Consider the following 25,765-nt stretch of genomic DNA (forward strand, 5'->3'; position numbering starts at 1 on the left):
GCCCCTGCTTCCATGGCACATCTCCTGTGTCGCCCCGGTCCTGTGTCTCCTTGTGTGGAAGGGGAGAGGATGTGGACTGAGAAGCCCGGAGCGGACATGTGCCCAGAGCTGGTGTTCAGTCTGCTTTTCCCTGGGGCTCTTCTGACCTGGAGTCTGGAGATGAGCCCATTGGCAGAAACCCCTCCCCTGCTCCATCTGCTGTTTTTCCTGCTTATACCTCTCCTTCCACTCCTTCTGACAACCTTATGCTCACTCTAGAAGGAGCAGCTTGGATGCTACCTGCCCCAGGAAGCCTTCTGGGACCCCCACCAAGCTCCATCCTCTGGCTCCCCAGACATCTTTCACGCGGGCTCTCTTCCTGCAACACTGTTCTTGCTTGCGTCTCTCCATCTCCTGAGTTTGTTTCCCGGGACTGGGCTAAGAGCTTCTTCACTTTTAGGTGCTCATTCTTGTTCAGCAGGAGAATCTGGGAACAAGCCCACAGGTGAATAGATACGGCTCTTGCTTAATCTCACCGTGATCTGCTCCAGAGCTGGGGTGGCTTTTAGTAAGCTGGGACTGGGGACTTATTTTTAAAAGTTGGGTTAAAAAAGGTCTTCCTTTCCCACTTCTGAGTGTAGGTACTATGAGTATTCCTGTTTTGCAACGTCCCTTCTGAAGCTCGGTCAATAAGAATAGATCACACCAGATGCCTGCTGATAGTTCATCCTCATATTGAGTGGTTCCCTGGGAGAATTCGACAAGTTGAGTCTTGAGAGAATCAATCCCAATCACTTGTAGTACCCATATGCCCATCATATCTTTAGGAAAGCATTCCAGGGAGCTGTGTCCCTTTTTGTTTGTTTGATTGAAGTATAGTTGAATTACAGTGTTGCATTACTTACCACTGTACAGCAAAGTAACTCAGATATATATATATATTTAGTGTGAGTGCTTAGTCCTGTCCGACTCTTTATGACCCCATGGACTATATAGCCTGCCAGGCTCCTCTGCCCATGGAATTTTCCAGGCAAGGATACTAGAGTGGGTTGCCATTTCCTACTTCAGGGGATCTTCCCAACTCAGGGACTGAACCCATGTCTCCTGCATTGGCAGGCAGATTCTTTAGCATTGGGGCCACTTGCTGCTGCTCCTGCTGCTGCTGCTAAGTCGCATTAGTTGTGTCCGACTCTGTGCGACACAGATGGCAGCCCACCAGGCTCCCCCGTCCTTGGGATTCTCCAAGCAAGAACACTGGAGTGGGTTGCCATTTCCTTCTCCAATGCATGAAAGTGAAAAGTGAAAGTGAAGTTGCTCAGTCGTGTCCGACTCTTAGCGACCCCATGGACTGCAGCCCACCAGGCTCCCCCGTCCCTGGGATTCTCCAGGCAAGAACACTGGAGTGGGGTGCCATTGCCTTCTCCAATGCATGAAAGTGAAAAGTCAAAGTGAAGTTGCTCAGTCGAGTCCCACTCTTATCGACCCCATTGACTGTAGCCTTCCAGGCTCCTCTGTCCGTGGCATTTTCCAGGCAAGAGCACTGGAGTGGGGTGCCATTGCCTTCTCCACTTGGGAAATGTAAATATATAGGAGGCCTGGCGTGCTGCAGTTCCTGGGGTCACAAAGAGTTGGATATGACTGGGTGATTGAACAACAACATACATACATATATATATGGATACACATATACATGTGTGTGTATATATATAACATGTGCATGTATATATATTCTTTTTCACATTCTCTTCCGTTATGGCTTGTCACAGGATATGGAATATAGTGCCCTGTGCGCTACAGTAGGACCTTATTGCTTATCCATTCTGCATATGCCCGTTTGCATCTGCTAGTCTGAAACACCCGCTCCTACCCTCTCCCACCCTCCGCCCCTGGTGGAAGATAACCACCAGTCTCTTCTCTGTCCCTGATTGTGTTTCTATTTCGTAGATAGGTTCGTTTGTATCGTATTTTAGATTCCACATATAAGTGATATCAAGTGGCGTTTTTTTTTCTCTTTCTGACCGGGGAGCTGTGTGTGCGTAAATGATAGGGAGTGAATACCAGCAAGGCTGTTCTTTTACGTGACCACAAGATGGCAGGCTCAACCCCATAAAACTTGGTTCACAGTGGTTTCTGTAAAATGACCCAAGTGAGGCATGTTGGGTTACTTTAGGTTATTGAAAGGGTTTTATAAGGTCTGGGTGTACATACTACAAATCACAGTGTGTGCTCAACCATTTTTTGGATGTTTTCTCCTGTCTCAGTTTTTCCTGTAGGTTATGGGTAAAAATTAAGGGTTGGCAAATTAAGACGCACTGGCCAAATCCAGGCTGTGGCCTCTTTTTATAAATAAAGCTTTATTGGAACACCGTCACACCCATTCATTGATGTATTGCCTCTGGCTGCTTTCCCATTTCAGCGGCGGATATGAGTAGTTATGACTGGTCTGCAAAGCGGAAAATACTATCTGGCCCTTTACAGACCTCTCATATAAGGTGTGATTGACATTGCTCATGATTTGTTCCTTTAAACACAGTCACTGTTTTGATGTATTTCTTTCTTTTGAGAAAAGATTTGTGTGTGTCTCTGTGTATATGCATATACACAGTTTGTGAAGTTTTAAGACTTTTCATTAAAATTTTTTTATTTTAAAGATGTGTTTGTACATAGGTACCTGTTTTGAGAATATCTGGGTATATTCTGGGTACACAGCCTTACCCTGTCCACAGCTGACCCATACATCCTCCTTCAGACCAGATGCCTTTGAAATCTGTGTGCTAAATATACTGAACCTAAATGTTGTTTAAACCCCATTAAAACTTTTTTATTTTGGAATCATTCTTAGATGATTTATTTGTTTGTTTCCAAATCATAACTGGGCTTCTCTGGTGGTTCAGTAAAGAATCTGGCTACAATGCAAGAGATCCAGGTCCGATCCCTGAACTGACAAGATCCACTGGAGAAGGAAATGACAGTCCATTCCAGTCTGCTTTCCGGGAGAATCCCATGGACTGAGGAGCCCCGAGGGCTACAGTTCATGGGGTCACAAAGAATCGGACAAGACTGAGTGACTAACACACACACACACACACAAATCATGTCTTGGAATCAGCATTTAAGTATTTGCTCTTAATAATTAAGCTGGTTGCTGAAAGTTATATTGTTGACTGTGACATGCTTCTGTCCTTATGGTTTAACATTCTAGTGTAGTTCTTTGTTCTTTTAACGGCTTCACCTTTTACTATTTTGTAGTGATCAAAAACCCTTCAGAATCAAGTGTGCTTGGTCAAGTTAGATAATCAGCCTGGTTCAGAAATGCAGCGTGAAGGTAAAGTCACAGTGTGGGTTTCCTGGATGTTTTCTAAATTGGTTTCAACATTATTAAGTTCCAGAAGCATTCTCAAACGCTCTCAGCAGCTGTAGCTCCATCCCCTTGGCCAGAGGGAAGCAAGACACTCAGGCCCCCACCTGGGTCCCAGCCTGTTTGCTCTCTGGTTGTTACCATTTCCTTGTCCACATTTGACAGTGGAAGATAAAAGAGGGGGCAAGTAAACAGGATAAAATAACCTGAAAGATGGTGCACAATGAAGCAGAGATAAAGCAGTGTCCACAGACAGCTGCAGTGACGATAGAAAACAACAGAGAAACTGTGTGCAATGCGCAGGCTGGACTATAGCCTTAGTCTAAATTTAGAAGTAACTAAAAATAAGAAGCATCCTGAGTGACAGAATTGAGATTTGATGTGGAGACCATTTTAGGGTGGTCATAGTGAATGTGAGGCCATGTGGACAGAGGGCCTGGCTGTGTCCACAGGCATCCCGGCTGGTGCCTCTCTGCAGGAAGTTTTACCCAGCGAATTGCCCCTTGTAGCAAGTCCAAGTCTGCGAGCTTGGCCCTGATCCTGCCCTGAGAATTCTGATGGAAAGATGTGATTAACTTTCAGGGCTGGATTCTTTCTGAAGCCTTTTTTCATGGAGAGGTTTGTTTCCTTGATGTAGAAACCTCACTGCCTAATGGCTTAAGTGGGCTGTGGAACCAGGTTCCTTGGGAATGAGTCCCATGTTGATCTTTATTAGCTTCATGACTTTAAACAGATTATGGTTAAGCTGTGCTCCGTGCCCTCAAGCCTGCAGTGGGGATCGTGCCACGCTGCTATCAAATGAGGCTGTTGTGAGGAATGATTGAGTGATTAAAGTTGTCAGAATAAGTCCTAGGAGGTGCTCAGTGAATATGCATTCAAAGCACAGTGTCTTAACGGTGGCGAGAAGGTTCTCTGACTTGTAACCAGGGGCTGCTGGGTGTTATTCTCCTTACTACTCCACTCCACTTCTGTCTACACCAGGAGTATTGTCTGAACTAAGTTTATGAAGTATACTTAGAGCAGTTTCCTTCCCTGGGTAGAAAGAAGTAGATTCTACTGTCTAGATGCTGAGACCGCTGGGCCCCTTTTCAGAAATAGTGATTCCCTTGGTCTGGGGCAGGGCTTGGGTATGCATTTGTTAGGGTGCGTGGTTGCTTAAAAACTTTCAGGTGATTCTAATGTGCAGTCAACATGGGAGGCTGCTCTCTTAGGTCACCAGCTCTCTCCTTGGTTCTTGGTCCTGTTTTTTGTCCGGGTGAAATGGTAGGATGATTGGAATGTTACGGTCCCACGCAGACCATAACTGGGGTGTTTGTGGATAACTTTCTGTTGTCTGCTTCATTGAGATTTTTGTAATGACAGCCTGCTAGGTGATCTTTATCCTCCTCTTCCTCAGTATGGGAAGGACACTTCCCAGTGTGGGTTGCTGTGTTGGTTTGGAATGTCAGGGACTGGAAGATAGATTCCATCCTCAGGGTTCCCTCTATAAGACTCAGTTTCCATTCTTGGCCATTGGCCATCCATGTGTCCTTGTGGAAATCTGCCTGGGGCTATTCTTCATCTTTTTTTTTCCAACAGTTGTTGAGGTCCATACCGGTACGAAAATGGGGGAAGGAGGTCCAGACAGAAAGCTTGTTACTTCAGTGGCTCTTGTTTTAGAAAGAGCCTTGAAGTAAAGGGGAAGCTGGCATAGAAAGTTGCAAAACTGTAGTTTCTTTGAGCTTCCCGGAAAGCCTCTCTCATGCTCCTGTGTGATTTATTTTGAATTATGATCTCATCTGGTGCTGCTGCCATTTTGGACCAGAAAATTCTTTGTTGTGGTGGGCTGTTCTCAGCCTTGATGTTAGTAGTTTTCCAACAAACCACTCTCAACTAGTCCTCATAACCCTCTTCCCCAAATTGTGTTAATAAAAAATAATCTTCAGACATTGCTAAATGTTCTTCCAGGGCGAAATCTTTCCAGGTGAAACCACTGGCCTGGTTTATTAGAATGTATACCTTCACTCCTCAGTTAGCAAAGTATTATATGAACATCAATATAGGAAAGCAAATCTAATCTAAAATAATTTTTGAAATAACTTCGATAAAACAAAAGCCCCTGATATCATGCCAGCTATAAGAATCATAATTCAGAGGGCATCTTTGATGTCTTTCCAAGATTTCAGAACATCTGTTTGTCTCTCTTACTTTAAGTTCTGTCCTTAAGGTTCAAGTACATTTGACTTTTGTGATGGAGGCAGCTTGGCTTTATCATCCCTAAAATTCACTTGACCAGTTGGCATAAAACAGATGCCCTTGCTTAGATCAGTAAATAGTTTATGATATTACAATGAAGGGCTTCCCTGGGGGCTCAATGGTAAAGAATCTGCCTGCCAAAGCAGGAGACACAGGTTCAAGCCCTGGGTCAGAAAGATCTCCTGGAGAAGGAAATGGCAACCCACTCCAGTATTCTTGCCTGGGAAATCCCACACACAGAGGGGTCTGGCAGGCTCTAGTTCGTGGGATTGCAAAGCATCAGACACTACTAAGCGACTAATCAACAGTTACGATAAAAGCTCAGTGAACTAAAGGTGTTAGTCACACAGTTGTGTCCGACCCTTTGTGAGCCCATAGACTGAAGTCCGCCAGGCTCCTCTGTCCGTGGGATTCTCCAGGCAAGAATATTGGAGTGGGCTGACATTGCTTCTAACTTGAAAAATGGCCTTTCCAGAAGTTGAGCTGGGTGGGTTAAGTGGCTGTGGCCCGCCCTAGCCCCTACCTGTTAAAGGCAATTAGGGTGAGCCTTGGGTTTGGAGAGTCAGCCCCCTGGGTCCGAAGCTGAGTGGAAAGATGGCCATCTATGGTGGGCACCCGTTGCCCACCTGCAGGAAGTAGATTAAGCAGCCTTTGCTGTAACAGGAAAGGCTTCATGATAGCCAGGAGAGTCAGGGCATCTTGGTCAGAGTGGGGGAAGCCGTTCTTTGATTGGCCCAGCAGTGCAGGCTTCCCTGCTGTGCCCGTGAAATGCAAGGTTCTGTTTCTGGTTGACGTTCCATGCACATTCTGTGCAGCTCCATTCTGCAGACAGTCAGGAGGGGCGACATAGAGAGAGGAGCTGCCCAGACCTGTCTTCCCGCAGACAGGCAGGGTCACGTTCTCCAGACTCTCAGGTAGCCAGGTGCACATGGCCTTCTAGGTGTCTGTTGGGAAAATGTGGAACCGTGTGCGTTTTGTAAACTGCTGTGTGCGATGCTTACTGTCACCCAGCACAGGGCCCGCTCCCTAGGGCCCTGCTGGGGAAACCCCAGCGCCTAGTCCTGCCTTCTGGCTGGTTCTGATTAATGACACCATCAAGTCCTGAGTGTGGAAAAACAGGGTTGCTTCGGAGATTAAAAGCCTCCATTTGTATAATTTTAAAGAACACTAGTGGATTATAGTTTGACTTTCACAACAAGCTGATAGGGTTGGAAGGAACTATATGTACAGTTTTTATGGATTAAAAAAATGTTCTGTGTAGAGAAACAGACTCTGGGATTTTGTGAAACATGGTTGGAAAGAAATTGTCTTTCAAGTTAAAATTGTAGTGTTTTTCCTCCCCTGCCTTATAGAGTATATATAGCTCTCCTGAGGGTTCCCCCCCTTTATAATTGTTTTGATTTTATTTTCTTAGCTTGAGGGAGGGGTGAGTATTTATGTTGATCTTATATATTATGAGTGTTTTTATGGAATTCTTATATGACAGTAAAGTGGCTGAAAAGCAAAGCAAAATCATAGCGTAAGGATTGGGTTCCAGCTCAGTGTCTTCACTGTGTGTGTGTGTGTGTGTGTGTGTGTGTGTGTGTGCGCGCGCGCGCCCGTGCACGTGTGTGTGTGCATGCGTGCACATGCACACTTAGTCGCATCTGACTCTGCGACCCATGGACTGTAGCCCGCCAGGCTTCTCCATCCATGGAAATATCCAGACAAGAATACTGGACTGTGTTGCCATTTCCTGCTCCAGGGGATCTTCCCAACCCAGGGACAGAACCCATGTCTCCTGCGTTGGGAAGCCCCAGTGTCTTTACTGGCCATGTCTAACCTTTCTTTTTCCCCTTCCCTTCAGTTGTTTTTCTCTCAGAGATCAAAACTCAGGTGTTAATAAAGACCTTTCAAAAGTCAGTTATGATTGGTTCTTCTTTGGAAATGTTTGGAGTATCTCTTAGTTCAACAAACATTGTTAATATATCTCATAAGGCAAAGATCTTTTTTGCCTTCCTCTGTTAAGTCTCTAATGGGCTTGAATGGAACCTGAGTGAATGTACCTCATCCGAGTAAATTAATAGACATGTAAGCTTACATGCATGTGTTTGTACTTCTCCTAAGCTCATTGTTTTCTCTCCTGATAATGGTGAGTGGGACGTGCTAGCAGCAGAGGTTTCCTTGGTTACAGAAACAGTTCCATTATGATGTGAAAATAATTTTAAGAAGCAGAGAAATGATCACACCTGTTCACGACATTGAATGTTATTTATGGCAGCTTTTGTGATGGCCTGTGGGTTCTGTCCTGCTGGGCTCAGCTCTGCCCTGAGGTTCCCCATTCTCTGAGGCTGCCCTGTGCTCGGTCACTCTGTCGTGTCCAACTCTCGCAGCTCACCAGGCTCCTCTGCCCATGGGATTCTCCAGGCAAGAGTACTGGAGTGGGTTGCCGTGCCCTCCTCCAGGGGATCTTCCCGACCCAGATCTCCTGCATTGCAGGCGGATTCTTTACCGAGCCACCCGCCCTGCTTATCCTGTGTTTAAAAAGTGGGGTGTGATTGACGTATAACATCAGTTTCAGGAGTACAACATGACGAGCCTACGTTTGTATGCATCGCTATATGACCTGCACTGTGTCTAGTTAACATCCACCAGGACACATACTTCCTTTTTTTTTTCCCTGATGATGAGAGAGGTTTACTTTCTTAAAATGCAATACAGTATTATTAATTAGTGTGTGTGTATGTGTGTGTGGCTTGCCAGGTGGCTCAGCAGTAAAGAATTCGCCTGCAATACAGGAGACATGGGAGGTGCAGGTTCCACCCTTGGGTCCAAAAGATCCCCTGAAGAAGGAAGTGGCAACCCACTCCAGTACTCTCGCCTGAGAAATCCCATGGACAGAGGAGCCCGGCGGGCTGCAGTCCACGGGGTTCGCAAAGAGTTGTACGTGACTTTGCGACTAGACAACAACAAATGTTATATGTCTCCATGCCTTATTTATTTTTATAACTATGCATTGTTACCTTTTTACCCATTTCACCCACCTGTCCCACCACCCCCTACCTCAGGCAGTCTTCAATCTGTTCTCTGTGTCTGTGAGGGCTTTTGCTTTTAGATTCTACATTAAATGAGATCGTACAGCATTTTCTCTCTCTGACTTATTTCACTTAGCATAATGCCCTCAAGGTCCATCCATGTTGTTACAAATAGTAGATTTCCTTTGGTTTTTAGGTCAGTTCAGTTCAGTCGCTCAGTCGTGTCTGACTCTTTGCCACCCTATGGACTGCAGCATGCCAGGCTTCCCTGTCCACCACCAGCTCCTGAAGCTTGCTGAAACTCATGTCCATCGAGTCAGTGATGCCATCCAACTGTCTCATCCTCTGTCGTCCTTTGGTTTTATAGCTGAATAATTCTCCATTGCCTACCCCCACTCATCCTTTGTCTCTCTAGTTTTGGCTCTGTTCCGTCTCTGTGGTTCCAGGTATCACTGGCATCTCCTTTGTGCCATGTAGTGAGGTGCTGGGTGCTGGGAAGAGTGGAGGTGGGACAGGCAGTTTCCCGTTCTTCTTGCTTCTTCAGCCCACTTAGCCTGTCTTCAGTTCTCTGGAGCTGTCTGCATGTGCCCTGGTAAGTAAATGGGGACAAAAAAAATAATTCCTTCAGTGTCTGCTGTTAGAGGAAAAGTCTCTTGTGGTGAAGGAAGCTAGAGTAGGAAGCTGCAAAATTCTGTTTCTATGGGGTTGCGTAGAAACTCAACAATGGTGTTCTATAAACCTCTTCCTCTGGGAGGTGTTCAGAGAAAGCCTTGAAGTGTGGGAGCAAGAATGTGGCTTTTCCTGGTTTGATTCCCTGTTCCTGCCATGCTGGTATCTCTCTTCAGCTCTCTTAAAGGGCACCACTGTCAATTCCTGCCTCTCTGGCTTTCTTTGATGACTTAAGTTCCACTAACCACGTATTGGTTATCTACTGCCTTGTAACAAACCGCGGGAAACCACCATTTAATTTGCTCACTGCGCTCAGCACTTTGGGCCGGGCTCAGCTGGGTGGTTGTTCTGCTCTCCTTGCCTCAGTCACTCTCGTGGGCTGTGCCATTTGGGCTTGACTGGGACTGGGTTAAACTGGCCTTTCTGACATATTTGGTGATTGGTTGGCTGGACCCCTCTTTCTTTGAGGTCTTTCATTCTCAAGAAGCTACCTTGGGGGTTTCATTGTATGATGGTCCAGCATTCCTGGGGGATCAGACCCGAAACTGTACAGCCACATAAGACCTTAGCTCAGAATTCACATATCACCACTTGGGTCACATGCTACTGTTCACATCAAGTCACAAGAGCAACCCAAATTCATGGGGTATGGAGAGAGACACAGAGATCCAGGCTTAAAGGAGAAGGAAGAATCATCACTGTCATCTTTACTGACTGTCTAACCATTGCCTTCCTCCTCTTTTATTAATTTTTATCTTCAGCTAAGGCCAAAAGCAGAGCCAACGGGGTAAAAAAGAATATATGTTTTAGAATCAGATAGACCCACACTTATTGAGTCCCAGGACTTCTTTTATATTATAGATATTCATACTTTTGCCAGTTATATGTGTTGAAGGTAACCTTTCTCAGTGTACAGTGTATCTTGTTGCCTTCGTGTTGCCTTTTGACAAGGGAAGGTTTTTAATTTTAGTAAAATCTGATTTTCTGTTTCCTAGGATTTGTGCTTTTTTCTCTCTTGTTTAAGAAATCCTTCTCTCTCTCCCCTGGGTAACAAACATTTTCTTCTGTTACTTCCTGCTGAGAGATTTATATTTTGAACTTTCCCCTTTCTGGTTCATAGCTCCCTGGCACTGATTCTTACGAATGATGGGAGTTAGGGTCCTGCTCTTTGTTTCCCCACGTGGGTAGTCTGCTGTCTTAGCTGCATTATCAAATGTTCCATTCTTTTCCCCCGGATCTGCAGTACCACATCTGCTGTGCATCACACTTCCACACATGGGTGGGGCTGTTTCTGGGACTCTCTGTTCTGTTAGCCTGTCTTCTTGCTAATTCTGCACTGCTTTGTATTAGTGTTAACTTTAAATGCATTCTGGTATCTGGTAGGGAAAGTATCCGAGTCTTGCTTTTTCTTTCCCCGCCCCGCCCCTCTAAAACTGTCTTTGGTATTACTGGCCTTTTGCTCTTTCCTAGCAAATTTTGTTCCAGAAATAACGCTGCCAGTGTGGTCTGTCTGAATTCAGATCCCTCGCTATTTGTTGAGATTTATATTATAGCCTCATATGTGGCCTGTTTGCCCACACTGCTAATCTTTGGAAAAAACATGCATCCTCAAATTCTTGTGCATAGGGTTTAAAATACACTGGTGGGCCAGGCTCAATAATTCTTAATGTTTGCCGCTTCTGTAGTCTGACTAAGTCTAGTTTGTCTGGCATTTGGAGAGCATTCTTTACATTCGCCTGATTTTCTACCCCAATACTTTCAGGCTTCTTTGTCTCTTTTGTTTAGTCTGTTTCTTACGTATAGCATGTAGGTGAGGCTTTGTGTGACATTATTTCGGATTTTATCTAAGCATGAAGTATAATGTTGAGTTTAGTCTACATCACGTTTATTTAGAAGACCCATGTATCTTGGCTCGTTTCTCTCATCATATTTTGCCGTCTTGATCTTGTTTATCCTTCCTGCCCTTTCTAGTCCTCTTTTGGGTTGAATTTCTAAATTCCACTTTCCCCTTTCAACTTATACAATCTGATTATATTCTATTCAGTGGTTGCCCTTACTTTTTTTTTTTTTTTTTGCCCTTAAAATTGTAACGTCTCTTGAAGCATAAAAGGATCATGAAATGATTTAAATACAGTCACCCACCACTGCTTTAGTTCCATCTTGTGTTTTTGGAACAAATGCCTTGTGGGTGTGTGTGTGAAGTGTTTTGACTTGCCTGTTTGTATTGTGTTGTTCAGCCGCTCAGTCGTGTCCAGCTCCCTGTGACCCTGCGGACAGCAGCACACCAGGCCTCCCTGCCCTTCGCCATCTCCTGGAGCTTGTCCTGTGTGTATATCAGCTCTTATTTATCATTTCACCTTGTCTACCAGATTATGCGTGTGTGTGTATGCATATTTTCCCACCCAAAATACATCCTTTAGAGAATCTTTAAGGAAAGTTCTGTATTAGTAAGCTTTCTCACTCTTTGTCAAATGTTTCTTGTTGTAAATTTTTCTTCTTGAATACTATTTCGACTTGAAATTATGTCAGTTTTATGTTGACAGTTTGAGAATTTGAGGATGTCTATGCTTTAGTGAGGTAATGTCTTCAAATAGGCCTTTCAGATGTCTTTCTTCAGCTTTTATTCTTATCCACTGAGTGCTTAATTTCAGTGTTTATAGCTCTTATTTCTAAAAATTGTACAAATTTACCTAATCTTTTTTGAAAGCCTCTTTTCTGTTGTTCCTTTTTCTTTCTTTCTTTTTTTTTTTTTGAAGCATACTCATTTGACAGTCTGAAAATTTCAGTATGATTCCTAGGAAATCTCCTTCTCCTTGTTGTGGCTGCTGCGTCTCCATCGTGGGGAGCTGGTTCTCCTTGTGTTCTATAATGATGGATTGTGGTTCTTGTTGGACCAAGCTTGTGCCTGACCATTAATATGAAACCATCATCAAGGGTGATTCCCTCCAGAACAGACTTGTTTTTTGCCTTTTGCCAGATGCTCTTGGAATACAAATTCAGAGAGACTTTAAGGCAATTTTACATCTGGAGTATCATGTACTGAATGTTTGCGTTCCGCCAGAATTCCTGCATTGAAGTCCTAACCCCCACTGGGAGGTTTATTAGGAGTTGGGAGCCATTGGGAGGTAATTAGGTTCAGATGAAGTTACCGGCTGGGGCTCCCATAATGGGATTAGTGTCCTTGTAAGAAGAGGAAGAGAGAGCAGGGCTCACCCCTCTCACCTTGCACACACAAGGAGAGGTTGTGTGGGTACCGGGGAGGTGGCAGCCATCCGGCAGCCAGGGGAAGGGCCTCGCCATGGAAGGAATCCACTGGCACCTTGCTCTTTGACTTCCAGTCTCCAGAACTGAGACAAATCACTGTCTGTTGTTTAAGCCCCCGAGTCTGCGGTCTTAGTTACACCAGCCTGAGTAGACGAAGATGTCGGTGTCTCCAGAATGGAGGACATAGTGTACATTTGAATCTCCAGCACCCCTGGGCCCAGCCTGTGGCTCTCATCTCCAAGAAGAAGCCTCTCTCTCTCTCTCCCTGCTCTTGTATCCCAGAGTATAGGCAGAGTTAGATCAGTTTCTTTGTCTTTCTTTTTTCTCTTTCACATGTGAGCACTTTCTTTAATTTCTTATCTATTTTTAAATTTTTGTTGGAATATAGTTGCTTCACAGTGTTGTGTTAGTTTCTGCTGTATAACCCAATGAAGCAGCCATCCAGAAACATGTTGACATACCCCTCCCTCGTGTGTCTCCTGCCCACTCAGGTCACTACAGTGCATTAAGTAGGGTTTCCTGTGCTATACAGTATGTTCTCATCAGTTGTACCTGTTTCATACATTTGTTGTTTGTTGTTCAGTCGCTCAGTCGTGTCTGACTCTCTGCAACCCCATGCACTGAAGCACGCCAGGCTTCCCTGTCCTTCACTGTCTCCCGGGGTTTTTTCAGACTGATGTCCATTGAGTCGGTGATGCCATCCAACCGTCTCATCCTCTGTCGTCCCCTTCTCCTTCTGCCTTCAGTCGTGCCCAGCATCAGGGTCTTTCCCAGTGAGTCGGTTCTTCACATCAGGTGGCCAAAGTATTAGAGTTTCAGCTTCACTCCTTCCAATGGAGTACACAGTACTTTAAAAAAAAAAAAAAAAGTCTTTTTCTGTCTTTTCGGGGTGAGAGTATAGCCCTTCTAGAGAACCCTATGAACGTGAGAGATTTAGTTCTAACTCTCTGACTTGTACTGACCCAATACCTGTTTTCTCTCTTATGACCAGTTAAAACCAAGGCATCCAAGGCTGTGTTCCCAGGTGGTACTGATTCTGCTGTTGGGCTATGTTCTGGTGTCTCTTTGATTGTGACAGAGACTGGGGAATGCAGAAGGTGTTCCATGCCCAGGCCCAGGGAGGTTAGTGCCCTGTGTACCTGCCATGTATCGTTTTCTTTCCAAACGTTGTCCCCTGCTGACACCAACAGGGTCCCTCTCCCTTTAGGAAACACTGCGCTGGCGGTAGATAGGGAGTTTGGAGGCAGATGATGAGTTATCTAGCCCTGCCATGGCTTTGGGGCTGGCCCACTGCTCCAGCTTCCTACATCTTCATGTTGGACTCTGGGGTTTCTTCAGCAGTTCAGTTCAGTCGCTCAGTCGTGTCCGACTCTTTGCGACCCCATGAATTGCAACACGCCAGGCCTCCCTGTCCATCACCAACTCCCAGAGTTCACTCAGACTCACGTCCATCGAGTCCATGATGCCATCCAGCCATCTCATCCTCTGTCGTCCCCTTCTCCTCCTGCCCCCAATCCCTCCCAGCATCAGAGTCTTTTCCAATGAGTCAACTCTTTGCATGAGGTGGCCAAAGTACTAGAGTTTCAGCTTTAGCATCATTCCTTCCAAAGAACACCCAGGGCTGATCTCCTTCAGAATGGACTGGTTGGATCTCCTTGCCGTCCAAGGGACTCTCAAGAGTCTTCTCCAACACCACAGTTCAAAAGCATCAATTCTTCGGCGCTCAGCTTTCTTCACAGTCCCACTCTCACATCCATACATGACCACTGGAAAAACCATAGCCTTGACTAGACGGACCTTAGTTGGCAAAGTAATGTCTCTGCTTTTGAATATGCTATCTAGGTTGGTCATAACTTTCCTTCCAAGGAGTAAGCGTCTTTTAATTTCATGGCTACAGTGATTATAGTTTCTTAGAGCTCAGTTTTACGTTTGAAAAGGATTCAGGGGCCTTCCCTGGTGGTCCAGTAGTTTCCACTCCCTGCTTCCACTGCAGGGAGCACAGGTTTGATCCCTGGTTGGGGAACTGCCCACGTGCCATGCAGTGTGAGCAAAAAATAATACTAATAAAAATTAAGTAAAAAGGATCCTGTTGTATTTTACTCAGCATTCGTAAGTGTTTCTGTAGAGTTAGGGTGGGGGGTTGCTTCCTTTTCAGGATAGCTGGCCTGTGTCAGCAGTGAAAACCCTTTCATTCATTTTCCCACTGTTTTGTGAGCGTCCTCTGACCCCAGGCATTATAATGTGCAGTGGGAGCATGCAGGGTCACGGCATCTGGCTGTACAGAATGGGGGTTGCCGTTGTGCAGACTGCCGCACGAAGGTGACCTTGTGTGTCGTACAGCCTGACTGTCAGCTTACTGCTCAGGGAGCCATGGTTCCTGCCATTTCAGAGCTTAATGCTGTTCAATCTTCCCCTCTCTCTAGCCCCAGCATCTAGATCATTGCCCCCCATTTCAAATATTCAGTCACTATTTTTCCCCCCTCTGGTGGTGACAGTATGACATAATTGATGTCCACCAAGTTAACTGAACTTCTTTCTTTGGCAGCTTTCACCATGTTATTGAGTGGTGGTGGTTTAGTTGCTAAGTGGTGTCCAGTTCTTGCGATCCAATGGACTGTAGCCCCCTGGCTCCTCTTTCCATGGGATTTATAGTGAGTTAGTGATTAAAAGAAGTGCAGGAAAATCGTAGAGACAGAGCAAAGGCGCAGGAAGGGTGGGCACAGATAGCAACGTACAAACCACGCAAGCTCCGCTTCCTTGGTGCCGCCTTCCAGGGGACCATAGGATGCAGTTCTGGAGCAAGGTTAGCTCAGGGATTGGCATCTTCCCTTAGTTTCCCAGTCAACCTAGAATCTGATCTGAATGTGATGCCGAACACAGGCTTATGACTGTGATGGTGTCACTGGAGTAAGGTGGCCTCTTTTCAGACTGACGCTTCCATCCCAGGAGTCAGAAAGTGGCTCCTTCTACCCATGTTTCTTCTTTCTTCCCTTTTCTCTTATCTGGTTACAGTATGGTGCTGTAGTCCCTTACCTAGTGCCTGGAATAGTCTAATAGTCATCAAACCAATTTCTTATCAGACTAGTAGAGGTTTGTACATATCCGAGAGACTTGTTGCTCCTAGTCTGGTCCATGGACCTGCAGTGTTGATTGGTATCATGGAGTGTGTAAGAAATGCAGAAACATAGTTCTGACCCTATTCTGTTTGAATGTGCATGACAGAAATCCCCAGGCAGCTCAGATGCTCTTTAAATTTGAGAAGCCTCCCAGAGGAAAGTGTTCTCTTCCCCAGCACAAGGCTTACCATAGCCAACCATTGTAGTCAACGGTTTAGTCACTAAGTCATATCCGACTCTTGCGACCCCATAGACTGTAACCCGCCAGGCTCCTCTGTCTATGGGATTCTCCAGGCAAGAATACTGGAGTCGGGACTTGGTAAAATAGGAAAGAAAGTTGCCCGCACTTTTGCATGGACTATGGTGGAAAGAGTGGATGTTATGTTTGAAGTCTGCCAGATAATGTCTGTGAAGCAGTTATTCGTCTTTAAAATAATTTTATTCATTCATTTTTGGCTGTGTTGGGTCTTCATTGCTGCACAGCTTTTCTGTAGTTGCAGTCTGTGGGGGCTGCTCTTCATTGCAGGGCACAGGCTCCTCATTGAGGCGGCTTCTCTAGTTGCAGGACATGGGGTCTAGGGCGAGCAGGCTTCATTAGTTATGACACGTGGGCTCAGTAGTTGCCACTCCCAGACTCTAGAGTGCAGGTTCCGTAGCTGTGGCGCATGGCCTCAGTCGCTCCACAGCACGTGGGATCCTCCCAGCCCAGGGACTGAACCTGAATCTCCTGCATTGGCAAGCGGATTCTTAATCACTGAACCACCAGGGATGCCCCAAAACAGTTATTTTTAAAATGTTCTTCTCAAAATGCTTTATTCAGTTTTCCTAGCAATTAATTGATCCGACAATTAATTTGTTGATTATAAATCAATCAAATCACCTAATTTAATTTTATTTAAGTTTTATTGTATGTGTTATGGGCTTCCCTGGTGGCTTAGTGGTAAAGAAGCCGTCTGCAGTGCGGGAGCTCCAGGAGACATGGGTTCTGTCCCTGGGTTTAGCAAGATCGCCTGGAGGAGGGCATGGCAACCCACGCCAGTATTCTTACCTGGAGAATCGCATGGACAGAGGAGCCTCCTGGGCTACAGCCCATAGGGTCGCAAAGAGTCAGACACGACTGAAGCAGCCTACCATGCACGCGTATATATTATCTTGTCTTAGCTGGGCCTGTGGTGACAGACACCTTGGACTGAGTGACTTAAACAACGGACATTTATTTCTCATAGTTTTGGAGCTGGGAAGTCCAAGCCCAGGCTTGTTGCTGAGGGCTGCCTTCCTGGCTTGCAGGTGGCTATTTTCAGTGTCCTCACAGGAGAGGAGGGGAGTTCTGGTTTCTCTTCCAATGACACTAATCCCATCATGGAGGTCCACTCTCAAGACCTCCTTTAAGCTTCCTTAGCTCCCAAGTGCCTCATCTCCGAATACAGTCCCACTGGGGGTTAGGGCTTTACATATGAATTTGGCAGGGGTGGGGGGAGCGGTAAACATTCAGTTCAGTTCAATTCAGTCACTCAGTCGTGTCCGACTCTTTGTGACCCCGTGAACTACAGCACGCCAGGCCTCCCTGTCCATCACCAAGAGTTTACCCAAACTCATGCCCATTGAGTCGGTGATGCCATCCAGCCATCTCATCCTCTGTCATCCCCTTCTCTTCCCGCCTTCAATCTTTCCCAGCATCAGGGTCTTTTCCAATGAGTCAGTTCCTTGCATCAGGTGGCCAGAGTATTAGAGTTTCAGCTTCAGCATCAGTCCTTCCAGTGAATATTCAGGGCTGATAAACATTCAGTCCGTAGCAAATATTGTGTATTATAAAATATGTATTATAAATAATAAAAATGTATTATAAAGTAATAATAATAGTGGTAACGATAAAGATAGCTAAACTAGCATGTAATGAACCAAGGTCATGGCGTCTGTACTTGGAGGGTTTAACAATACATGGACACATCATAAGCTTAAGGCTATCCAGCTGGCTTGGTTCCAGGGAGATGCGGGTTCCATCCATGGGTCAGAAGATTCCCTGGAGCCGCAGATGGCAACCTGCTCCCCTATTCTTGCCTGGGAAATCCCATGGACAGAGGAGCCTGGCGAGCTGCAGTCCATGGGGTCGCAGAGTGGGACACGCTGAGCACACGTGAGCTTGATGCCACGCTCCCTTGCCCTTGTAGCGGTGGCTGTATGTGCTGACCCGTGTGTCCTTCTGATTTCATCTTGCAGGCCACAGCCTCTGCAGCGAGCAAGGCAGCAGTGCTGAGGCTGCTCCGGAGGAGGCGGAAGGGCCGGACTTGGAATCCTCAGATGATACTGATCACAGCAGCAAGGTGAGAGATTTCCATTTTCACATCCCATGTCTCGAACCACTAAAGAGTCACAGCTGACACGTCACCGCTGCAGCTGTGTGTGGCGGGAAGGCCCCTCCACGGGACGGAAGTGTTTCTACTTCTGAGAGGTCACTAAATAGGATATGGCATCCTAATGATAGCCGTGAGGACAAACCCAGATGTGACAGTATGAGCCAGAGCTCACTGTTAATGAACTGAAGTCTCTGTCCATCCTGTTTCCTTCTTATGTCCTCCCTTTCTGTCTGAGGAAAAGGCATCCAAAATGAGTGCAACTGGGTCAGTTATACTTTCCTGCTACTCAGGGTTTCTATAAGGAACTGCATTTGCGTGGCCTCCGTTTAGCTCTTGTGAAGGGTGAACATCTTCTACATTAAAGGGGAAGAGGCCATCGATTTGTCCATCCAAATACAGCGTGCTCAGCTGGGTGAGCACTGTGACGATGTTCTTATTCTGACTCTTGGGTGCTGCTATGAATTTGTTTTCCCTAATTCATCATGCTTTATTTCCACTTCCTAAAGAGTTCCATGTGTCAGTAACCTCTTTACGTCACAGTGTCACAGTTTAAAACCTCTATTACCTATAGCCGAAAGACGCCTCTGCAGCAAAAAGCGTGTGTGATTATGTCCGTATTTATTCATCTTTTTTTGGAGAATGTCGTTGACGTATTTATGTTGGGTCCCTTGCTTATCTAATATTGCTTGACGTTTACCAGTCATTTAACCTGAACAAATCGTGTAACTTTAAATTATACTTTTGTTTTCTCATCTGCAATATCAGGGTGCTTCTTGCCCTTGTCCCGTGATGGGATGATGCAGTGGGCCAAAAAATATTGCTGATACTGTTAATGGAATTAGACTTCAAATATGAAAGATTGTTTTAAAAACCTGCATTTCTATGTGCATATGTTTGTGTCTCTTTTTGTCTGTATGTATCTTTGTAGGACTTTCGTTTTTTAAAAGATTTATTTATTTTTTAATTGAAGGATAATTGCTTTACAGAATTTTCTTTTCTGTTGAACCTCGACATGAATCAGCCATAAGTATACGTGTGTCCCCATAGGTATACATAAGTCCCACATCCATATAGAGGACTTTCTTGAGTGCCTGTGTCTGACTCTCTGGAGTATCTTTTTTTACCCGTATGTTTCTCTTTTGCCATCCTAGGATCGAACACTGTAAATGTTAGTATTTGAAAGTAGTTGTAACATTTATAAATTTAATATTTATAGGCTGAAAGCCTTTATGTTGTCAGTTATCAATTAAAAAGCCAGTAAACGGAAATATATGTTTCATTTAAAGCCAAAAACACAGACAAAGGCTTGTTTATAGTTCCTTTTTATTTGTGTGGCCTTTCACCTACTTTCTTGGGAAGGTGGGGGGAGGGTGGTGGCCCTTGAGAGAAATAGATATTTCCATGCAAGATATTTTGAAGGCTCTTTATTAAATCATTCTGTTATTAAGCTAAACATGTTCTTTTCAGTCTCTGATTTGGGAATACAGTTATTTTTCCTGTATCTAAGACATTCATTTTTTGAAGACTTTTAAACTGGGATCGCTTTTACCTCGCTCCAGTAGCCCAGTGTTCCCCTGCCTTTGTGGATTTTAAGAGACTGTTTCCGTTTTGAATGCAGTGAGTCACGGAGCCCTTAGCAGGGCCCTCTGTAATATGAGGTCCTGGCAACAGGGAGGAAGGAAGAGGCCCAGGGCTTTGTCGCCTCATCCCAGGTGCCTCTCTGGCTTCATGGCTCTCTCTCCTGAGAGCAAGGTCCTGGAACGTGCCTGGAGCAGACAGGGTCAAATAAAGCAGCAGGAGATGCTATTCCTGGAGTTCACTGTAGAAAGGCACAGTCGGCGCTCATAAAAGACAATTTCTTCAAAGTTATTGACAAGTTTGGGTGATGATCTGAGTATTTTTAAAGATCACACAGTGGCCTCATGGACACCAGAGGTTAGGCTCATAGTCCTTTTTTTCCAGGTTGGGTGTAGGAAGCACCATGATTCTGTACTTGAACATACTACTTCCTAGTGTGGAGTTGACTTCAGATTTTATCTTTATTTGAACAGTTTTGTTATTAGTAATAAATGAGAGCTAATCCATGGGATCGCAGAGAGTCGGACACAACTGAGTGGCTGACACACAATACTGACGTGTATCAGTGCTGCTTGTTCAGTTGTGTCTGACCCTTTGCGACCCTATGGACGGTAGCCCGCCAGGCTCCTCCGTCCATGGGATTCTCCAGGCAAGAGTACTGGAGCGGGTTGCCATTCCCTTCTCCAGGGAATCTTCCCCACCCAGGAATCAAATCCAGGCCTCCTGCATTGTGGGCAGATTCTCTACTGTCTACAGTATCTTGTATATATTGGGTGTTATTCTGTATTAACCAATCTCGTCCTCAGAATACCCCTGAGAAAGAGATACTGTTATGCCCCCTATTTGATAGATGATGATTTGGGAACAGAAAGGTTAAGCAACTTACTGAAGGTCACACAGCTCTGAGAGGGCAAAACATGGCTCTGTGTTGTTTACTGCTTTGCTGAAATGACCTCCTGGCCAGATGGGCATGGTCTGCTGGTAAATACCAGGATTCAGAAAATGAAGGAAGTAGTTAATGGCTGAAGTAATTAATTAATTAATAAACCAGTTTAGATACAGCTGAACCTTGAACAACACAGGGTTGAACTGGGAGAGTCTGTTTATAGGTGGATATTTTTCCAATAGTCCATAGTACTACCAATCGGGGTTTGATCTACAGATGCAGAACCATGGATGCGGAGGAAAAATATGGATATGTAAGAACTATGTTTATGGGGGTGACGGGAAATGTAAGTTATATGTAGATTTTTGACTTTGAAGATGTTTGGCACCTCTAACCCCTCAGTTGTTCAAGAGTCAACTATATACTCATTAGCCACTGAAGTATTTTTCTAATGCTTATTAAGCTTTGTGAATATCTTCTGTCATGATTTAAAGTAACAGCAAGTGTATATTTTAAGTTTCTTGATTAAGGTTAAATATTCTTTTAATATAGCTCCTATATCATTGTGTGATTTTTCTTGAGAAAAAAGCGAACATTCATTTTTTTTTTTACTTTTTGCAACTTTATTTATTATTATTTTTTTTTAATTTTAAAATCTTTAATTCTTACATGTGTTCCCAAACATGAACCCCCCTCCCACCGCGAACATTCATTTTTAAGTTGCTGTTCAGTTGCTCAGTCGTGTCTGACTCTTTGTGACCCCATGGACTGCAGCATGCCAGGATCCCCTCCCTTTCAAACTGTCTCCCGGAGTTTGCTCAGATTCATGTCCATTTAGTCGGTGATGCCATCCAACCAGTGTATCCTCTGTCCTCAGTCTTTCCCAGCATCAGGGTCTTTTCCAGCGAGTCGGCTCTTCGTATCAGGTGGCCAAAGTATTGGAGCTTCAGCTTCAGTATCATCCTTCCAATGAATATTCCGGAGTGATTTCCTTAGGATTGACTGCTTTGATCTCCTTGCAGTCCACGGGACTCTCAAAAGTTTCCTCCAACACCACAATTCAAAAGCATCAAAATATAAGTTGTAAGCTGCCTAAAAGTGGAAGGACAACTTCGCCTTAATTTGAATGCTCCAGAATGGGTGCAGAATAGAAAAGTAAAGAGAAACAAACAAACGAACGAGTGAAATGACACAAGTAATCATTTTTTGAAAATTCTGGCTGAATACATGAAGGCTGTTGATTCGTTTTTGCTGCTCTTCCTAAGTGAATTGTCTTAATGAAAAAGTGGGCAGGATAAGGAGAATGCGTGTTGGAGTTTTGTTTTTACACATTTTTCTGATCGCAGTTCTTGCTATATGTGGTCTTTTGGGGTTGAGCAAATAGATAATTGTGAGTTTTGTTGTTGAGCGGTGGTGACAGGGGAATGTCACATCCGTGGGGAGGGGGAGTGGGACTTTCACACTGCAGGGGCAGCCTGGCAGCCTTGCTCTCTGTAAGCCGTCTGCTTGCTCTTGTGACTGTGGGTGACAACCTCAAAGGGCCTCCTCACCACCACCTCTGCCCCCCACTTCTTTCCCTGCTTCTAATCAAAGACTCTTGTCCCTTGAAATGAATGCTAATTAGCTCCGGGCAGTCCCGTCCTGCATTCCAGACCCCTGGCAGCTGCGATTTAGTAACTGATGTATGAGAGTCATTCATTTTCAGAGCATTTCCGATGGGAAAGCCTTCTTTTATCTTTTTCACTCACAGTGTGATTGTCTTGGAAATGTTTGCTTTTGTAACAAAGCGTTCAGGGAAAACATGAAAACATCAATTTTTTTTTTTTTTTAAATAATAAATTCGGGTTTTAGTGCCTGCTCCTGACTTGACTCTCCGAGGGGTGTCTTCGAAGTTGTTTGAACCGGGCGGGTTTAGTATTCCTGTGCAGTGCAGGCTGCTGGCCAATCAGCTGATCTCAGTCTGCAGAGTAGAGATGCTCACATGCCAGAGAGCCTTTTTTTTTTTTTTTTTCCATTGTTTTCTTGCCTCTTGGCTCTCCATTTCTGGAACTTCTGCTGTTTAGCCAGGTGAAATCAAAGCTTTCTCATCTATCGGGTAGCCTTTGTCACCCTCCCAGAGGGCACTGCTGGGCAGCGGGAGCTGCTGCTGGGATTGCGCTGCTGCTGTCCTCTGTAAAAGAGATGCAGCTGTAGGTAGGTCCTCGTGGCAGAGCCGGCATGGGCTGTCTGGATGAAGGATGCTTGCTCGGGAGCACGAAGGCACTAGGTACTCTCCAAGTGTTTAAGAAACTCCTGTCTCTTTGCTGAACGTGTCAGGAGGTAGAATTATCATGAGAATACCTTCTTGATGATGTCTGCATTGTGGAAAATAAAGCGCAAGCCCAGGATTGAAAACAATGGCAAGTCCAGAGATTCTGTATACCGGACGCTTCATCTGGTGAGCACTGTTTGAATTCTGGCTTTCTTGCCAGCCTTTGTTTATGTCACGACTTTCCAGCTGGTCTGTTTCCCAGTTCGAATGATGGTGGTACGCTTGTCCCATGTCTGCATCCTTCATCCTTCTGCCCTTTAGATCCCTTCGTTGAGAGAGAATTATCTATTTTAGCATGGGGGTGGGGCATCAGTAGTTGGTGTGAAGTCAAGTTTGCCTGGAATCTTTACGTGTGTCTGGTTTTTCATTTTTAAATGATGGAAAGATGGATTGTTATTATTCGTAATGATCTCAATTGCTCCCTCTTTCTTTTGGATGTTGAGAGTTTGAAGATGTTTGTCTCCCTTTCCCCCCTTGCCCCCCATAAGTTAGCCTAAGTATTCAGCAAGCATTTCTAGAAGATGGATGTTCAGTTTGTCTCCTATAAAATTTTAAGCGATTTTGACTATTTCTGCTTACTCGAGAAGGAGGTGGATTTATTGGTGTTGGCTCAGGGTATGTGTTAATGATTTAACATCAGTTGACCTATATTGTGTATGCCAATTCCTATGGTAATTGTTGCCTCTTTCCTAAATATAATTTATATTGGAGTATTGTTGCTTTACAGTGTTATGTTAATTCTGTTGTATGGGAAAGTGAATTAGTTTTATACACACACACATACATATATATCCACCCTGTTTTTTAGATTTCCTTCCATTTAGGTCAAGACAGCACAGAGTAGAGTTTCCTGTGTAATATAGTAGGTTCTCATTAGTTATCTGTTTTATGCATAGTAGTATATATATGCCAATCCCAGTCTCCCAATTTATCCCACCCTCCCTTACCTCCTTAATAAATATTTTTGGTGTGTTAATGGGGAAGAATAACTTAAAATCAGATCAAGCCTGGTAATAGTTTACTATTCATATCAGAGCCTACTGACTGTTAGATTTTGTGTCATGTACTGAAATGTGAACTTGGACAGTGAGTACAGCTGCTTTACTCAAATAAGCCTTCACCTTCTTGAATTTTTCTTCTTCAGAGTTTGTTCAAAAGGAGACGGAAGAGGTAACAGAGAACTCGAGGGACTATCATTGTATATGATGGTCTCTGAAATGATGGAGTATGTTACTTTGGTGTTTGTTTGTCACGAAAGCTTAAGTAAGGCTGCAAGATTTTAGGCCACCCTGGCCCCTTTTAAACCTGTGGGGAGTGTTAAATCAGGCGGACTCAAAGGACAGTTTTAGAACTCTGAACTCATCCTGAGATAGAAATTGCCTTCAGTGGTTGCATAACAGGAAGAGCTTTAACAGCTGGGTAGCCCGAGTTGATAGTGTGCACTTAAAAGCCTACCCCCTCTTTTTGCACTTTCTTTTCATCTCCCACAGGAAGAAAGAGATATTATAAACACTGCACTTCAAGCAGACCTCAGGAAAGTAGCCTGTTTCTTCCTGCCACTGTCCTGTCCATCTTCGTACCTTGGGTGGATAATTCTTCGTCCTGACAGTGGGGATGGCTCTGCCTCCCTTTAACAGGTTTAAACGGGCAGCTTGGAAATGCCCAGAAGAGCTTTCCGCTTCTAAGGTGGCAGTCCTCAAGCAGGGGAGACAGGTTTGGATTCAGAGAAACCGTGTCTGTCTTCTCCTTTCCAGCAATTCTTTCACTACTTGTACCAGTTCTGGGAAACTTGGACTTTAGGGGTGTGTTGAGGACCTCACCTGGCAGCTCTCTTTCTGGGCTGTAGAGCTTGATGTATAAATGATCAGGATGCCACGTAGCACTTAGCAACGGAGCGGGGAAAGCACCGCATCCGACTCCTCCTGCCTCCTGTGTCCTGGCTGAGCTACCTTCTGGAGAAGGTCCTATCAGAGTTTGATGCAAAGAAGTTTGACCCCAGTGTGGGGACAGGGAGACTTAAGACCTGGGCCACCATGTGGAAAATCCCTAGATTCAGTTCAGTTCAGTTGCTTAGTCGTGTCTGAGTCTTTGCGACCCCATGAATCGCAGCACGCCAGGCCTCCCTGTCCATCACCATCTCCCGGAGTTCACTCAGACTCAAGTCCATCGAGTCAGTGATGCCATCCAGCCATCTCATCCTGGGTCGTCCCCTTCTCCTCCTGCCCCCAATCCTTCCCAGCATCAGAGTCTTTTCCAGTGAGTCAACTCTTCGCATGAGGTGGCCAAAGTACCGGAGTTTCAGCTTTAGCATCATTCCTTCCAAAGAAATCCCAGGATTAGAGGTATTCTAAAGACGACCTGCAATAGGGGAGAACCCGGTTTGATTCCTAGGTTGGGAAGATCCACTGGAGAAGGGAAGGGATACGCTACCCACTCCAGTATTCTTGGGCTTCCCCGGTGGCTCAGCTGGTAAGGAATCCACCTTTAATGTGGCAGACCTGAGTTCGATCCCTGGGTTGGGGAGATCCCCTGGAGAAGGGAAAGGTTACCCATTCCAGTATTTTGGCCTGGAGAATTCCATAGACTGTATAGTCCATGGGGTTGCAAAGAGTCGGACATGACTGAGCAACTTTCACTTTCAAAGACAACCTGCATTTCATACTTCCTTCTAAGGCTTTTTTGGAGAGTGGGTAATATTTTAGTGAAACAGAGTTCTCAAACTTAATGACATCCTTTGAAAATAATTGTTTCCAAGCAAAAATTTCACTAAGAGCATTATAAATAACACCCCTTGGCAATATCTCACTACTGCCACCTGGGAAGCCCATATGTACAGTATAGCTGGTTAGTCTATGTGTTCTTATTTAAGTTTATTTTATTAAACTTATTATTTAGTTAGATAACCTGGAGTCGTATGGCTATGTTGACCCATTTCCTTGTGAGAAACCTGAGAGTTTATACCTTGAATCAGAGAATAGGGTTGCCAGTGGAGAAACTGTCC

At 44.9% G+C, this 25,765-nt stretch overlaps 1 protein-coding gene across 5 annotated transcripts in view; it reads left to right on the forward strand.

Annotated features, from left to right (window-relative positions):
• Positions 1 to 25,765, forward strand: part of TIAM1 (TIAM Rac1 associated GEF 1) — a 159,110-nt gene that overhangs the window by 87,402 nt on the left and 45,943 nt on the right. For 3 of the 5 annotated variants that reach the window (XM_068971664.1, XM_068971676.1, XM_068971671.1), the window contains one exon: positions 17,853 to 17,956. In XM_068971664.1, coding sequence (XP_068827765.1) covers positions 17,853 to 17,956 — 104 coding nt within the window. Of the gene's footprint in view, positions 1 to 17,852; positions 17,957 to 22,800; positions 22,891 to 25,765 lie in introns of those variants that run through there. The other 2 variants (XM_068971685.1, XM_068971694.1) reach the window with 1 other exon arrangement.

The sequence above is a fragment of the Capricornis sumatraensis genome, chromosome 1, assembly GCF_032405125.1.
Source record: "Capricornis sumatraensis isolate serow.1 chromosome 1, serow.2, whole genome shotgun sequence".
NCBI classification, from domain to species: Eukaryota; Metazoa; Chordata; class Mammalia; order Artiodactyla; family Bovidae; genus Capricornis; species Capricornis sumatraensis.